Source organism: Cygnus olor, chromosome 4 (assembly GCF_009769625.2).
Source record: "Cygnus olor isolate bCygOlo1 chromosome 4, bCygOlo1.pri.v2, whole genome shotgun sequence".
Lineage (NCBI taxonomy): Eukaryota > Metazoa > Chordata > Aves > Anseriformes > Anatidae > Cygnus > Cygnus olor.
Window position 1 is genome coordinate 46,631,771 of NC_049172.1, and position 18,361 is coordinate 46,650,131.

General features: G+C 39.4%; 1 protein-coding gene across 2 annotated transcripts in view; it reads right to left on the minus strand.

Annotated features, from left to right (window-relative positions):
- The window catches only part of CFAP299 (cilia and flagella associated protein 299), a 191,827-nt gene that overhangs the window by 125,785 nt on the left and 47,681 nt on the right, over window positions 1–18,361 (minus strand). For both annotated transcript variants that reach the window (XM_040555849.1, XM_040555850.1), the window contains exon 2: window positions 12,933–13,023. In XM_040555849.1, coding sequence (XP_040411783.1) covers window positions 12,933–13,023 — 91 coding nt within the window. The remainder of the gene's footprint in view (window positions 1–12,932; window positions 13,024–18,361) is intronic.

Sequence of the window (18,361 nt, forward strand, 5' to 3'; positions counted from 1 at the left end):
CTGATTTACAACATGCTCTGAAAGGACCTGCTGGACGTTTGTTCTCATCTGCCAGTGGATGGCTGCTAGAATGCATCGGGACATACACAAACACGAACAGGGGCACTTCAGGGGACTCCTCAGCAGGTGCGTGCCTCTCAGGCCATCAGCAGCAGCTACTATTAAGCGATTCTTTTCAATTCATCTCATGCTAGCCACCATAAACCAGATCCCACTGCAGTCAGTGACAGTTTCATAACCAACTTCTGCTGAACCACATTCAACTGGAACTGACCATGAATGCTGACTTTCAGATGTTATCATTACCGTGATGACAGTCAGCTCCTGCCAGGGCCTTGTCACACAAGACATTGCACAGTTATCTCAAAAAAAAGGTGCTGCCAAGGCAATGCACTGCAAAGGCAATCCCTTGCTTGAAGAAAAAGGCAGGAACCACATCTCAGCACGTAGGTTTGCATTCTGGAACTGAAGGCAGCTGGTTCAGTGAAAGCAATGGAGAACAGGACAAAGGCAGGAACCAAACCTGAGAAGAAGGAGCGTATTTGGTAAGTGTAATATGCAAGGGCAGGAGAGGGAAAGCAGAGAGGCTACTCAACAGAGACCACGCATCCATCTTTCCCTGTCAGACAACGCAGAAAAGGAGCTGAAGCATCTCATGGCCATTACTCATGGCACTAGGGGACTGAAAAAAAGACAGCGTTCTGGAAGGGAGACAGAACACTCGCAGCGTCAGCCTCGAACTGTCTGAACACAGGCTCTAAGCAAGAAGTACTCCATACTTACTGTTAAACAACAAAAAACACTAATCTACAGAGCATATACTATTTTTGTATTATTCCTGAATAACAGAGAATAATTATCTCCATTAGTTCAGATTATGTTCTTTGACTGGAGTTGTTTATTTGATCATCTGCTGGCAGCCACTGAGCCATTCCTCGAGCACAGCAGGCACCCAGTGATCCCACGATCATGTTGAAAAGAAGTTTGTTCCCAGCACTGCTGCAGAGTGCTTATGGCATGTCAAGAGAATTTTCTTCTCAAGGGAAAATGCATCCCTTCTCCTTATTTACAGGATGCTGGTAAAAAGCTAAGATCTCTTCTAACTGTGCAAGACCTAGTACAAGGGGCTTCTGGTTAGGTCCAGCAATACTATTTTACGTACAGATATTTACAAGTGTTGTTGGAACTTAGATTCGTTTCCTTTTAAAGTCAATCATGAGACTGAACATTGTCATATTTCTCAGGGTTTTCTTGAAGATAGCTCATTGCACTATGTAGTTCTGTGATTTTACTCTTCATAGAGAAAATCATTTCCTAGATAAAGACGACAGATTGGAGATTTGTAAAGCATGTTTCCCCCCCCCCCCCCTCCGGGGAGCTGTTCAAAACTTATGAAGTGGTGGAACAAACAGGCGTGGCTGTCTAGTGAGGTACACTTTAAGTTTCAAACAGCTGAAGTGGTGTTTTGTAACTTTACCACTTTGAGATGCTTACATCTAACAAGCCAATATAGCATTATTTATCTACAAGCAACACAAATTTTACTTCAAAACAAACACAGATCAAAATAAATTTCTAAAATACTCACAAATGCTAATCTCTCTCACTAGCTTTTTCACTTGCTTTGAGATAAATACTTGGTACTCTCCCAGATTATTGAAGGGAACACATTTAATTTTCACACAATAGCAGCCTGCCTGCCAGAGAGAAGAGCTGTTTTCAGGACTTCCAGCCTTGCTGTGAGTTTTCAGTTTCAGGAAACACACCCAGAACCTAGATCTCATGAAACAGCTATGTTCCCTTCTTCCTCAAAGACTTTGCGTGCCCCGGCAACACTGTGCCTGGCTTTTTTTCCTAAGACATGTTCCCTGATCTTGTGAGTCAACCCTCAGCACGGCCTCAAGGGCAGGTGTCTCCTTCAGACAAGCAGCAGTGGCACCAAACAGGCACGATGGCAGTCCCAAGCTCTTCAAGGGCAGCCAGCTGGCTATGAATGCTTGTTAAAGATCATTCATTTACAGGCATCAAAAAGCCTGAAAGAGTTCATGCTACAACACGGTCATAGCAACGAGTGCTGTGCACATCTTCCAAGCATACAACCTCAACAGCCACAAAACAGTAAAGAAAGAAGGAATCAAAGGAGGGTGCTTTGTGAGCAGGGACTCAACATGTCTCCTGGTACCACCTCCGAGTTCATCTGCAGGATCCCTGCTGAAAATCCGCTTCTGGAATACCTGACAGTTGACACATGCATTATGTTGGCTAGGGAAAAAAAAAAAAAAAAAAAAAAATGTCCCATCACTTTCCTTACCCCTTGGCTACATAACAGGCACAGTAACAGACCCCATTAAACTTCATGCCTTTGAAAAGACACAATGATTAATCCTCATGAACATTACACAGCACAGCAGCAGTGGCCCATTTCTGCTCTCAATTAATTGCCCAAAATACTCATCAGATTTCCTACAAATATGCTGAGGAACAGGACAGATTTCCAACTTTGGTCGTTAAAAGAAACAAATCTCATTATATAAAATACCTCACTGGTTCTTCAGTAGTGCTTCATTACCATACATAGCTGTGAAAAAAACATTTTACAAATTCTAAGTAAAACTGTGTAACTCTTAGAATGAAAATGAGACTGTAAGAGGTCTGAAACTAAAAATCATTCTTACCCCTGTTTTGCAAACAAATAAAAAATTGTGTCTGAATGCAACACTAACACCTTTGGTCAAAAACCAAGCGTGAAATGCGCATATTATAAATTGAGCTTTTAAAAAATATTTTTCTCTCAAAGTAAAATCACTCTTCCTGAACACACAAACGCAATCCTCCAAAATGCTGAATCTATTTGAACATACGCTAATATATTACATATTGGTTTTCCATATTGTTTTGTTTAGGTAAAAATCAACGATATGTCAAGCTTACTTTATATCATGTTGAAAGCAGACCAGCTATTAGATGATATTATCCGAGATAAATAAAATTTCTAATCTGATTGTATGTTTACCTTCCTCTTCAACACTGAATAGCTCCAGTCCTGCTAGCACTGATAGACATCACCCATACTGTCATGAATAGCACCACTGAAATCTGCAGCCTTTTTCATTAAAGCTTTCACTACAGTCAGTGGGACTGCTCTAGGTAGTACATTTAAGCAGTATGCATAAATATTTGTAAGATTAGGGACAAAGTCCTATATTTAAGATTTCTGTGTTAGCCAAGAAATAGTAATTTTGTTCCTGTACCAGAAAAAAAATGTTGAAACTACAGAGTAAATAAGCTTAGAGGTGAATTTTGGCCTACAGTGAGAATGGGAGCATGCTTTGCATGTCACTTGTTCCTTTTGGTGAGAGCAGAGCACTCCCTTAACCCTTTTGGAAAGCTGGAATAGAAAATACGTTCCACTGCTTGACAAGTATTCATCTGTGAGCTCATGTCCCAGTTCCGATGAAACTTCCCTACAACCTCTCAAAAACGGCAAACAATAGTTCCCAAAGTGATCATATAAGCTATTAATTCTGAATTATTTAGAGCATATTCTATTGCAACTGTATTAGTATAATTGCCACACAAAATGGAACATTTCCCACGTACTGCAATGTCCCCACATTTCAAGTTCCTGTGAGATAATACCATCTATGTTGTCTTTTCATTCATGAGGGTTTCAGTTGATGCATGTGGTTGACCTCAATTGTTTTCTAGGTCTGAAAGGAATGACTTGTAGGCGTACATTACACATGTGCTAGGGTCATTTATTACTCTGAAATTCAAAGAACATATACAATAATGAAAGCATATGCTGTTATTGACTAGTTCTGTGATGGTTTGAATTAGGAGAGCACTGGGCACTTTTTACAATCTGATGATTCTTAAAATCAATTCTTGTAGATTCAAAATCATCATATAGGATGGCTCTGGCAGTAAACATTCACTCTCAGTGATCAGGTTGTCACAATGAGCAACAACTTCCCCTTCAATAATTTATTTCCAACAAGGTCCAACAGTTCACAAGTGTGTACAAAGTACAGCTATCATGATGCTCAGGTTAACAGGCAAGGTGGCCAAGAACATCACTCAAATGCTAGCAAGGAAAATATTTAGGAATACTGCCTACAATGTAGAGAAAGCCCTTAAAACCTATTAGCTCTCCTTCCAGCTGTCTTGTTATGCTTCTCTCAGTAATGCTTTGAATGTCCTTTCTTACAGCTGGGTTTCACTGAATCTCACTTATCAGATCATTAGTTAATTTGAGCAAATGAAAAGATCTGTTGACAGAATAGCTGTTTATTTCATTCATTTCCACTAAAAGCTTTCATGCATCACCTCTTTCTGCCTTTCTCCATTGCCGCTTTTAGAGGTAATCATTTATAATGTGAAAGTCATTGTTTGGTAACATTAGGCAGCCAGATGGTTGGGTTTTGTTCTCTATAGCTAGGAAAAGAGAAATACTCCTACTGTAAAGGTTCAAGAGCTGACAATACTAATAAATAAACTCGGGCACTAGTGGTTTTTAAAAGTCAGTGATTGAAACAGAAAAACTGTTTTTTGGAAATATCACATTTTTTCTATCAGTACCATCATATTTCACTGAGCTTGCCCAGATATCTTTTTATCACCCTGCTTATTTGTTTTACACTACCGGGTAAAACAAACACAACTTGAAATATGACGACTAAGTGCAAACACTAAAAGGCTCTTAAAACACGTGCGCGCTATTTAAGAAAATAGCTTTTCCAATTAAATCATGTGTTATTACTTATTTCCTGAGAACTGACAACTTGTTCAACAGAAGCATTCACAAAGGTTCGTGGGTATGCAGGAATGATGAAGAACTTTCTCTTGAGTTAAACAGACCAATTGGGATTTCGTGTGTAATCAGTTTTAATTTCTGTAATATCCACCAGGTTTGCATTTACACCTATGGAAAACTACTGCTGAGAATGTGAAGTAGACTAAAGATCAAATTCCTTGCACATGATGATTTCAAATCATTTTTCTGCCTTTTTTTTCTTGCAGTAGCCATACCATCATTCCCCATTGCAGGAAATGGTTAGAGTTGTCCTTCTTTCAACTCAGCACTTTCACCTCCATCAGTCACTCTCACCAAAATCCCTCCAGCCCCCAGGTACAGGCAAATCCAAGGGCCACCATGGAAGGTCAATCACACATTTGAATCACTGAGAGCCACTTAAACTTTCAGAAGACAAAATAAACTGGAAAGGCACCACATCTGAACTGTGCTGCTGTTCCTAGAAAGGGTAAGACAGTGGCTCCCATGCCCTTCCCACAGAAAGAGGCTACTGCAGGCATCCCCATCCCAAGACAGCCGACAACGCAATACCTGCTTGGACTCACTTTCCATGTGCCTGAATAATGTCTGACAATGAACTCCTGTAACACTACCTGAACCCTCCAATTCTTCATTTACTTTTGTTAGAGGAAAACCCATCCCAATAATTTTCAATGTCCCTTTTCAATCTCTTGTAGAAGCAGGAGCACTGCAACACAGTGCTTCAAGACTAGGAAACAAACCATGTTCTTCTGTGAGTTAGGAAGACTTTTAGCACTTTTTTTCCCCATGTATGTTTTAGTCAATGATTTAACCAAAATACACTGAGTCTAAAAACATATTTTCTAATTAATGCATTTCTATAGACACATTTCCATTCTTATCCTTTGTTTAATACACAGTTTGAGAAGAAGTAAATCCATCAACAACATATACAAGCAACTCATTGTTTCAAAACAAAAGAAGATCTTTAGAAATATTTCTTATATGGTTGTTAAATTGTATTCATGCAACTTTCCTGATGTTGAGAATCAGTCTTCTCAGTCAGCAAACTATAGCTACTGCAGGAAAACAAAATGGCGGGTTTTGTTTAATTTACTTATAGTCTATGATGGTCTGTTTGACTGTGTTTTAGGGATGCCCTTTGATGATCCAGCAACGCATTACCCACTTCAAGGAATCCTCTGACTTGGACATTTTATTTCTTCAAGCTGATAGGCCACAATGGAAGTTTTCCATTGCATGTGCTAGCATTTAGCACATTCTACCACCACAAATGCAGGAGGCTCAACTGCAACATACACTTGCTCTATTTATAGTTACATTTGTAACACTACCTATTTCCACACTATGATTACTATTCTTTACTGGTTTTCATGTATTTCAGAGATCTACTAGAAAGCAAGTATCTTTCACTAATCTAGGTCCTATGCAGCAGAGACCTCAGGCTATGGACAGTCACACAACAGCAGGTCTTTAGGAGTGAAAACCTTCTGGCCAAAGACCCTGCATCATACATGTTTTGAGGGAGTTACTTCACTGTAACTCTAATCTGATCCCAAGAACAGGCTATCCACGAGAGACTAAGTGCCCCTAGAGCCTAACTTCCTGTTTCTCCTTCTCCCCCAATTAAAGCCAACTAGTGCATTCCAAGATTGTTCTGCAATGCAAGATCAATGCACGTTAAGTGGGGCCTCCTGAAAGACTTATTTCAAAATTTCTCTCATGACCTAAACTCAAAAGCCAACGCAGACACACCCTCATGGACATGTAAGCCATCTTTCACCAGGCCCTTCCAAGCTGTCTTCATACAGAATCAAAAACTCCTGCTGAGACAAACGAAACCAATTATAAGGTCTTTAAAGGAACTTAATTGGTCTTAAATTAATAGCCATTAAAAAATTATGCATGTTGATCGAAATTGTATATGAGCCTCGAGATCTTCTGATGACAGTTCAAACCCTTCAAATAACACGCCTGATGCCTTGCTGTCAGCTGGTCTGAAACTTGACCACTTGCCACAGCATGAGTAATTTGCAGTCATTCACTGCTGCTGTGACAGTAAAATGACACAACTGATGTATTATAGAACGTGTACTTTGCTTACCTGACTTGTGTTTCACTTTTGATACATTACAGCAAAGAATGAAGAAATAAAAGATGCTCTATGTTGCTCTTCTTTTGCCACGTTCTTTTCTACGCGGTGTCTCAGCTTTGCAGACTTCCCATGGAAAACATAGTATACCTAATCATGCATTTTTAAGCATTTAAAACAACCCATAATCCATGTATTTCAGTTAATCTAAAACAGTTTTTCCATTATACTGTACCTACAACTTACAGAGAAGGAATCTTGCCAAAAACAAAATATTATTTTATTAAGTGGTCATTATCAGATATATTTCTTTAGAATAGTTTAGACAAAAATAAGGAAAAAACACCGTAAATTTAAGAGCTGCCTCAGTGTGCTGTATACATTTTAAAATAACATTCGCCATTTTCTGTTGCCAGAATTTGATCATCCTAAGAGTGAAATAATATAAGTAAAACTACACCTTAAGTGTACAGCCAGCACCCCAACAATTGCTTTTGGGGTTCAGAGGACGCTGTATCCCGTGGGCTCATTTCCAGGTGTTTTTATGCTCCGTTACACCTGTTGCCAACATGCCTCAGCATTATATACTATGCAAACAATGGCAGAAAACGATGCCTATGATTTCTGGAGCTGTAAGGAAAAAAGACTTCTGGTTGTCATCTGCACAATAAATCTGAACAAGGAGCATGATTTCCACTCATCCCTACCCCTTTTAAATGGAGAGAAGGCATACTAAGCCTCAGAGAGCTGTTGGACAAAGACTACATCTACATCCAGGAAACATAGTTACATTTCCTTCATACTATTCTCTTTCCAATGGAATGGAATTTGACATGTTTTTTTATATTTCAAGGGCATAAGTGACTGATTGAGATTAAGTTATGATTACCTGCACGTATCATGCAATTTCCATGGGGACTTATTAAACAGACAAACTGGTTCAATTAAAAGGGAAATAAACATTTATAAAACACCATCTTTTTCTTGACAAGGATCCTTTCGTAGATCTTAGGGAACAGTAAAGGGAAACAAGATCACATCAGCACAATATTGTTGGTCATATATAATGCAATCTTATGTTTCATCCAGTTTTCAACACAGGAAACGTGTGCATTAGAAACTGCTGAATTCACAGGTTTCTCCGAGTCAGAGTTTCTTTGAATAGCTGTAAGGAACAAGATGTAACCAGTGCTTTTATATAGCTTCAATAATACACATTTCAAAGACAAAAAGGCCCAGCCACCAAACTGTTTACACAGCCAACACTCAGTGGGGAGAAAAATCAACAAGTTCCATTCTACTAGGCATGAATGTCATCTGATCTCCTGGTTGTAGCTCTCACAATACTGAGACAAGAACTTCATTTATTTATTTTCCTATCAGTAGAACTAAGTCCCTATTTTCTACGAACGCATCCTACCTAATTATTTGAATCAACTAAACACTCCTGATGTGGACACCAATGAAAACTTTAGAAGAAAAACAGTGAGAACTTTGACTGCAACTTGTTCAGATCTCTGTGGAATCCAAATCCATGCTTACAGGGTCCATCTCTCTTCAGACACATCAGGTTAGCTGTAATCTCTCTCTCTGCCCCATTACCCCAAACCTCTTCCAAAAGATCAGCCTCAAGGTATTCAAACACTAACTGTGAGACTTGCTGCTCTAGGACACAAAAAAGGAGTTCTTGGGCATTGCATAATATCCTACAGCTTTTGTAAAAACAAACTATGACATCCACAGAGCCCTTTATCACCTTGAATAAACAAGCAATATTTAATGCATACCAGAGTACAGGTGAGGGCTAGACAGGGTAAACATACACCTGTGTAAAGGAGTTGAGATCTATCTGCCTGCTGAGTAAGTCTGATCATAAGACTTGCATTGGATTTCAGGTGAACTCATACCTGAGAATGTGGAGAATTCTCGGGTAATTTAAAAAATATTTCAGTAGTCGGTTGTTACCTCACCCTGCACACCTCGCTTGTTTTTTAAAACCATTTTGTGCTTTTTAGTTTTTATTTCTCTTACCAACTATTCTGCATCAGACTTTTGAATGGAATTAGTTAAAAGCAAGTACATGCAGTGCATATTTAGAGACAGGTTTGTTTCAGAAAATTATTTTCCCAGATTAACTTGACATATGCATAACCTGGAAAAGCTGATAAAACACAGAGAGGAAATAGGGAACTCAGCTAAGGAAGCCCCTCAGGATGACCGAGCAGAGCTGAGAGAGACTTCTTCCAGGTAGAGGCCTTAGCAGTTTTCACGACTGGATGTTTTTCATCCTCCTCTCAGAGAAAAGGAGAAGAGGAATAGGATGGGCTGGCTATATATCCAGAAAAGGCGTGTAGGAAATCATCTTCCGGCAGAGGCTGATTTCTAAGGGTCTGGAAACACCCTCAGAGCTCCTGCCAGCAACAGCAAGCAAGAGCACTGACAACGCTCACTATATCAGGAACTTGTCTCCCAGATGCAATATCCCTGTCACCGTGATGTGCAGCACAAGTGCTGCTGACCCTTAAAAATAAAGGGCTGAGCCTTGTTGCAGAGAGTGATAAAGCCAACTAACTATTACAAAAATTTTTGTGAGACTCACATTTATGCAGCTTTGGAACAAGTACTTTCCTTTTCTTTTTCAACTCCCATTCCTTCAACAGCCCTGAAGTCTAGCTCTAAAGCAGGCAGCCCCACCAAGCAGCATTAAATCCTGCTGTGCTGAAGACCACCAGCAGTCATGGCAGATAACCTCCTTATGGCAATGTCATCACACATGTGGTGATTTTTTGAGGTAGGCCACAAAGCCTTGTTTAGCCTTATCCAGATGGACTAAGAAAAGTTAGTTTTATGTTGAATAGTCTTTAGGAAGGAAACCCAAGGATTTAATAAAATCTCTCATTAGCTCAGAGAGACCCTCAATGCTATTGTCACGTGGTCGCATTCGAAGGAGGATGGAAAGCCATTTGACAACTCCCTGCCACATCTCTCATTCTTATTAGACCTACTTGGATGAGTGGGAATTAAGTCCCACAACTTGCAGAGCTTCCATCTCAAAAGGAGCAGGTGCAGGATATCACTTTCAGAACAGAGAAGCACACAAACAATATAATTCCTGCAATTTCAATGCTGTCTGGCAGGCAGCAGCTTCAGCTTTCCCAATAGGCAGTGTTTTCTTCGGGTAGGCTGGTCTGCTCAGCAGCCAGTGTATGTAGTCTTAGAGACCAAGCGTAACCCCCAAAACCATACAAAATGGTGTAACACTGCAGAAGTAATGCAGGGGGCACTGTGAAGATGAAAAGAAACAGTTTCATAAGGGAATATCTTTTCTCTTTTGGATGATTGACTATATAATAGTAAAAAGCAAAAATATCTTTTGTGCATCTATAATGCCACCAACAGGTTTATGTTCTATATCACTTGGAAATGCATTTGCACATTGAAGTGTATTAAGAAAACATTATGGAGTCATCTGTAAAGCAACAAACTGCAGTAGAGTCAGAGCTGAAATTTCAGATGTGACATACTTCATTATATCTAGGTACGTACTGAATAGCCTGTAATAATACTCACTGTTCCAAAAACTTTTGATATATCACCAGAGGCTGGTTTGAGGACCTAGAAATCATACCACTGCAGAAGGTTTGGAAACTTGGGAACTGAGATCAGCTGTCAGCGTTTTCATGGGACACTTACCCAATTACCATTTCCCCATTACATTTTTATTTTATTTATTTATTTATTTATTTATTTTAACTTTTAAAGGCTAGCCTTTAAAATATAATACTATAAGGTTAATCTACCTTATATTCTAGAGCCCAACACATACCTCACCAAGCACAGCACTAAAACAAGTGCTTTCCTGAATCCAAGCTCTGTTTAACACTGCTGTGGTGGCTGCCGCATGCATGTTTCAATGTTCTTTGCCATGCAAGTATCAGACTGCTACATAGCACAGGAGCAGAGAGGGAAACCAAACTTGCTCCAGCATATCAAGACATGCCTCAGAAAGAGAAAACTTTATTTGGGTGTATAATTGGGGTTTAGTAAACCCAAAGAGCTCCCAAACTGCACTGGATGCAATTTCAGGTGTTTAATGAATGCTACTGCACTGTATCCCCAAGACTGGGAAGCCTATTGCTGACCTCAACTCTTTCCACCGCCCTCCTTAGGAGCCCTGTTGTCAGAGAAAAGCACATTTCATCTCCCATCCCTAAATGTATTCAGCACCCCATGAGCAGAGAGACGGAGCTGAGGTTTTCCTCCTCCTTGTCTATGCTCTGGGCATCCTGGAATTGATCGGTGGGGGGGTCTCGGCCAGTCCAAAGGGCTGGGCTCAACCCTGCTGCCTTTACGTAAGGCTGGAAGAATCTGTTAATATAAACTGTTAGCCCTCTTCTGCTCTGAAAAGGGCTCTGTGCAACTCAGTAGTGTCCCCATCTGTAAAATGAAGAAATTACAGTTCTGATACAGCATGCCCTGAAAACTAGAGCCAGAAAGTGAAATAAAAGAGGAAAGTGCTACAACTAATTGAATCTTTCTTTTTTCTTTCTTTCCTTTTTTTTTTCTCCTAACATTATGGTAAACATGTGAAGTAAGTCACAGAGCGCTTCTGTTTTCCAGACTAAACCCTCACAGCCTTGTTCCATCCTAGCTCATTTCTGTCACACATTTAACCTTTTGTGTCATATTTCTCCTGGAGAAATCCCTAAATATGCCAAGAAGCACAATTCCCAGGAGATTTGTCAGCCAGCTGAAACCACAAGGTGTTTGAAGCTTCATGAGAAAGCTTGCTCACATATGTTGTAGAACCACACTTCAGGCAGCATTTCCTCTGCAAATTCTCGAGGTTAATTAACTAGCCATAAAAGAATAAATATCATCCCTAGAATTATAGGGGGCAGGGAAGGAGTGGTGCTATGCTTTTTCTTCATTAGTAGAAGGAAAACAAAAATATTATTAGTTTATACCTGATCAATTTTCTAAGCAGGAAGAACCAGGAAATAAGATCACAATCACTTTCAACTTCCAAAACACCCAGTGCTGCCTTTGCAGTCTCTTTTATCACTATTCTTTAATATGAGAGGCAATCTAACAGACAGAAATCCAGACTTCTGCTATATGGACTAAAAAGGCAAGAAACAGCAGTACTGTATCTAAACAGAACAGCAGGACCAGGATGGCCACTTCTGACTCTTTATCGGTTGTGTTACAAAGTTTAAATGGAAGCAGATTGACCTCAAGTCACAGAATATCCTGAGTTGGAAGGATTTCATTTATGAAGACATTGAAGAGAGCTGGCCCTACAATGGAGCCCTGGGGAATCCCACTATTGACGGGCCACCAGCCTGATGTAACCCCTCTTACTATAACCCTTTGAGGCCGACCAACCAGCCAGTTGTTCACCCATCACATTATGTATTTGTCTAGCTGTACACTGGACATTTTGTCCAGAAGGATACTGTGATAAACAGTATTGAAAAGATTCCCACGTGGCCTGCCAGCCAGCATCATCCTGGGTGAGTAAAACACCAGCAAGCACAGCACACGGACAAGTTAGCACACACGAGCCAGCTGAGTCAGGAGGCACATTGCAGTGTTCATAAAACTTTCCTGTGTCAGGCTCAACATCTCAAGCATCTCCCACAGAAACTCCTACAACTCTGACATTCATGAGTTGCAAACACATTCTCTTAACAAGTAAGCTGCATCTTTCTCTATGTAAAACACACATGGGAATAAATTTTCCATGACAGGAATCTGGAAGTTTTTATGAAATCAAAATATACTCCTCTAGATGTTTTTCCTCTTGCATCATTCAGCTTGTCACTTACCTGTTTGTAGATTTCTGGGCAGCTTCTTCACATATTTCGCTTTTTAAAAAAAAATTAACATCAACAAAATACTAGGTTTCAGTGAATCTCTCCTAAATCAAACAATCTATTGTAAACTTTCTGCAGTAATCTGTCATGTAAAAAGCATCATTTTTCCAAATCAGATTCATTTTTAAGCTATTGAAGAGACTGTGATCTCACAGGTACTCACAGAAAGCTTTCCATCACGGTTGGCTTCTTCTCTTTCCACCAGGGCCCGCAAAAAGTTATCTTTGAGTTCTTTTCCTGCGCTTGCTAGTAACCTAGAAAACAATGGTACAATTATTACTATTAATTATTGCCATTGGCATGGGGTTCACTGTTGGGTTAAATGTTCTGTAAATACAAAGAGATAGTCCTCACCCTATCATAGCTAATTTGTCTATTGCCTGTTCTGATTTTACATACCCTAAAAACATTCTTCAAAATTAATCACTATTGCAGAAGTACAGTATAATAGTAGTTCATCACAAGTTGACTTCTACTTAAATGCATTTTCAATTATAAAAAGTAAGCATTTAAATTACTCCTGCTGTATCTACAGAATTATGGCCAAAGTCACGTTTACGTAAGAATACCAAATTTACAGTGTACAAATATAAACTTGAACAGATTCCGTACTTTACTCTTCCACCAGCAACTAATCAAATTAATTACTACATACTTAGATTGCTGGTGTAGCAGGATCATTATACTTTCTCTATCCTTAAGTACAAAACATGTAAAAGAAAACTTATTTTGCTCCACAAAAACTGGCAGAACAAAAATCACAAAAAAAGGATGGCATACTCTAAAAATCGCTCCTTAACTTTGGAACATACCACGCTACAACTAAAACAGTACTTAAAAACAGAAAACATGTACCACTTCTGTCTGTTGACTAAAGCTATGATTATTGTTGTCTGTAACGTTCTTAGCCTAATCCAAAGCCCTTCTGCACCTACAGCAGTCATTGCACTCACTCCAGCGTGCTTTGTACAGATGAGGAGAAAATGGACACAGATTTTGCACTCAAGCAGCTTCAGCAGGAACTTTTTTCCCTTTAATGTCTAAGTCAGTGAATGCTCATCAAAGTGTTCCTCTTAAGCAACCAAAGACACACCAGCACCTCCAAGTTCAGCACATGTCTACCTGAAAGGGGAAGGATTGTGACCATCCCCCACTATCTTGACAGGAATATTTCAATAAAAAGCAGCAGCAAACATCAATCTAAGTAGGTGGAATACAGCATCAGGGAAGATCTTTGCTTCAAGCGTATACTTTATCAGGTTTCAAATGAAAGTGCCATAAAAAAAAAGAAAAACTCCCTTTGGTAATTTTTTTTAATATAGTCATGCATAGTAATGTCCTTTAACAGAGTGAAAAGCCTGTATCTAAGATCCAAAACTCTGATGTAGAGCTATTAGGTCAATCTCTGGCCACCTCACCAGCTGTTATCCAGAAGTACATTAGTTCGAAACTGTTACGGAAGTGCATCTGCTGCACTGTAAAGATAAAACAAATCAAAGACTAACATATGGATTAAAACACCTCAATTAATTAGATATAAAAGAAGAATAACAAGTGGAGTATCAAATTTTCCTTTTCCTGCCCAGTTAAGAATTCCAAATTCCCAGACTTCGTTTGTCTGGCAGATTTTAATACTAAATGAATAGTAAATCCATGTTTAACAACTGTTACATTTAACTTTGCCTCAAGTTTATTACTCATATTTCAAGCCAGAAGTATTTGGGTGCCTGAAAGATTGTGTGTTTTCACCCACTTAAATCTACCTGTCCAGAGACTTCACCTTTCCTTAAAAAAAAAAATAAAAATATTCCTTTAATCCTTCAACTGCCAGCAAAATGCTACCTTTAAATTACATTAGAAAGCACTGACCCACCTTCAGAGCACTACAATGTATAATTATTATTATTTGTTTGTTTTAGTAACTATGTCTAAGTGCATCGTTACTTCTGCATTAGAACAAATGGATACCTCCATCTTTTTCACAAATAGCGCAGCTTAATTTCAGACACAGATCACTGGGTGGCCTCATCTATGTCAAAAATCACAGTGTTAAAACACAGAGCTAAAATTTCACAGGTGCATCACAGGTGTAAGGTGGGAGCTTTTCACAGTCCTTGAGCTAATTCCAAGGGGCATTATTGTGCCTTACTTGCTGTGTTGACTACTTAGGTTCTATATCTGAAAGTCTAACCTCCAAAGAATGTAGGATGAGAAAAAGCAATCATCTGACATGTATATTTTCACTATGCTATTCTCAGCGACATTTCCAGCTTGCTCTGTGGAAGATGCTTCTACTTCAGTTAAAGAATAAAAATAAATAAATAAATATTTTCTTAGTTTTACTAAAATAACTTCATTCTACTATGGTCCAAAAGGAAAATAATTGACATTACAGGTGAACAAAACATTAGGAATGCAACAGATTGTGGTTTATGTGGCACAGAACCAAGATCACATGGAACAGTACTTATTTTTTAATAAAGAGAGGTAAGAAAGAAGGACCAAAAAAAAAAAAAGCAAAATTCTTGTTGAGTCATATCTGAGAAATGCATAAAAATGTGTATCTAGTAAAATATTTATAGAAAAAAATCATCATTTTACCCTCACAACAATGTCCTAATGGACAAAAAGTAAAAAAACATGTTTGCGGGACCAGTGAGCACAGAAACCAAACATGAGGTGTGTTCTCCACATTGGACTGAGACTCCCTGAAATCCCCTACCTTTAAACGCATACTTTTACTGGATAAATAACAGAGGTATCACTGTTAAATCTGAATCACAAGAGAGCAGAAATAATCTGGGGTACACCTTTATAATTTAGAAAACAAGAAGAGTGTCAAAGAAAAAGAGGAGCTTAACACTTAAAAAGCCTGAATTCTAAAACTCCAGGACCTTGAAGGATCCCACAACATCTAAACAAGCATTAATCTTTTCTGAGGTAGAAACAAACATCTAATTGGTAAACTTTCCACTTTATTTCCTGCTTGTATGTGTATGTTGTTTCTGTGAGTCTTGTTCTTTTTCACTTCTTTGTCCCTTACGATGTGTATCCTCTGCCTTTATGTGCCAGCTGGGAGTTTCTTCTCTCCTCCTGGGGCCTGCCCACGCAGGAGAAGTGCACCCATTTTCCTTACAGGAGACTTTAAACTGGCATAGTTCAAACAGTAGAAAAGGTCACATGAATATTTTTTAAGACTCGCTCAAGTCAGGCTCATTTCAGTACCAAACAAATCAGTCAGGAACTGACCTAAGAAGCCCACAATGAATTGCAAGCTTCTACAGACATAAATTTGCAGTGAGCTGTTCTAAAATAAAATTAAAACAAACAAGCAAAAACCTTCTGGTTTGACTTCAATAACCTGTACATAAAGGACTGCAAGCTTTCAAGGACTTAAATTTGAAATGAACCGGTTTAAAAAACAATTTAAGTTGCAATCATACATGGATCTTGTGTGAGTAAAGAGTAGGACGACACAGCTTTTACAGGAACATTTTATGAGCACTTGTTATTAGCCAGTCTTCAAGAAAAAAAAAAATAAATCAATTTTTGTCCCCTTGCCACAGGAGCATGTACTTTTTTAGCACCCTAGTTAACCATCACAGCACAAGAGAGAAAAGAAAAGATCAAGGCATTCCACTCCACAGAAGTTCCCCCACACATAAACAGGCTGAAATGCTGGGGTGTGACTGGTTAGGAATTCAGAGGCCACGTGAACACTTGTTCCATCTTCCTGCCAGACTGGATGAGGGAGTTCTCTGGGCAGGGAGGAGCAGCGAGGAATTCTCTAGCACCCCATGGACACTGCTGCTTTCTAATGAGGTTACCGAACTTGCAGTGACCCAAAAATTGTTGCTTAAATGTATTAAAAAAAATAATAAAATAAAAAGTTATTTCTTCAAACCTCTGGATTAGGTCCTCCACAAATCTAGAGGACTACAAATCATATAGCAGTAAAGAAGAGACGCCAAAGATACCTTTGCTTTCTCATAGAAACTTGCAGGCTGCTGCAGCTCTTGAAAAGGAGACCAGAGAATATTTCATTATCAGCATGAAACTGCATCTCTGCAGCATCACACGTGTAATTGTAACAGGTAACGAGCTTAGCATGCACTGCCTAATTACTGCCACCACTCAATTACTGCCTCAGCATACTTGCAGAGGATGCCTTCAAGGGAACGCTCTATTTACAAGGCAGCGTTATCTCTTGACGAGGTATTCTGATGGTAGCTGCAGCCCCCTGAACACGACTCTGCTGAAACTCTCAGTGTACCTGACAGACATCTGGAATTATTACCTGACTACAGGGGTAGCAGTGCGCACCAAGAGCAGGATGTTAGCATGCTAGTTGCTGCACAGCCCTCCTGTCCTGCTGAGCCAGGAGCCAGCCAGAAACACAGCAGGCTGGTGGAAAAATTAACGCACAGGAGAAAGTTACTATTCACTTATTTCAAAGGGTCATCTGAGGGACACAAAGATTAAGCATCATATCCAGGTACAACACAACGTCTCTCCAGATATGTTGTTATTGTCACCAACCTGATGGCAAATGCTCCATAATTAGTTCTTGTATTAAATATTAATTTCTATATTTTTCTATATTCTAATATTTTCTATATTCTAACTTCTCCCCTTCTAAAGATCTACTTTACCTGCAGGTAAGTAAGAGTAAACGTTAACCATGACTAATACTCCTGATCATATTGTCTGTCAATGAAAGCAGTATTACAGCCTTGCAGAAATAAAAAGGACACTTTTCTAAAGGAACTGGCTTGGGTACAGGAAGTCCTAGTGACGTTAACGTTATTAACTGTTGGTTGCTGGCTTTCATTCCATAAATTAAATTCTTGTATATGATGCTCAAACTTTCACCTTGCATTGTCACACCACCTTGTTCCTCCCTTCCAAGGGCTCCTAGGACCTCCCACCAGCCCACAGGCCCCCCTCAGGTTCCCAGTTCAGATGCGTTTTACTTGCAGCATGCTTCTCAGGTCTTCACCGGTACACATTAGTGCAGCAGAAAGAAGGAAAGCTCTTTCTGAACCTGGGTTAGGGGTCCTTAGGAACCTTAGGGGATTCTTATTTTGACAGGCTACAATGCTCCCCCCACCTGTCCCCCCCCCCCGTTTGTTTTTTTTTTTTTTTTAAATGGTTCCCCAGGGTTTTGTTTACTTTATTTTCTTACATCTTTTACCATGTGGGCTTTTACTGAGAGCACTATGGAGTCACAGTTGGAAACAGAACAATGCAGTTAAACTGTTAGAGAGCCCTGTTGACCTGAAGAATGCTTTTTATCAAACTGAGATAACGGGAAGAACATCTAACAGTCACAGTTATTCTTTTAACAGTAAGCTGCATGTTCCAGTTTAGCAGAAAGCTGGACAGGAATGCACATTCTCACCTAACTTCTGCAAAGCAGCTGTGTTTTGCAAACACCTGGCCCAGGATTAGTGGGGAGACAGGCATAAGAACTCAGTCCCAAAGTTACTCCCTCATCTTAAGACACGTAATTTGTATTTTGAAACTTCTGAAGTTTCAACCTCCCTGTGCCATGCACTTACAGCATTGTGTCCTGAGGCAGGACTATTACTT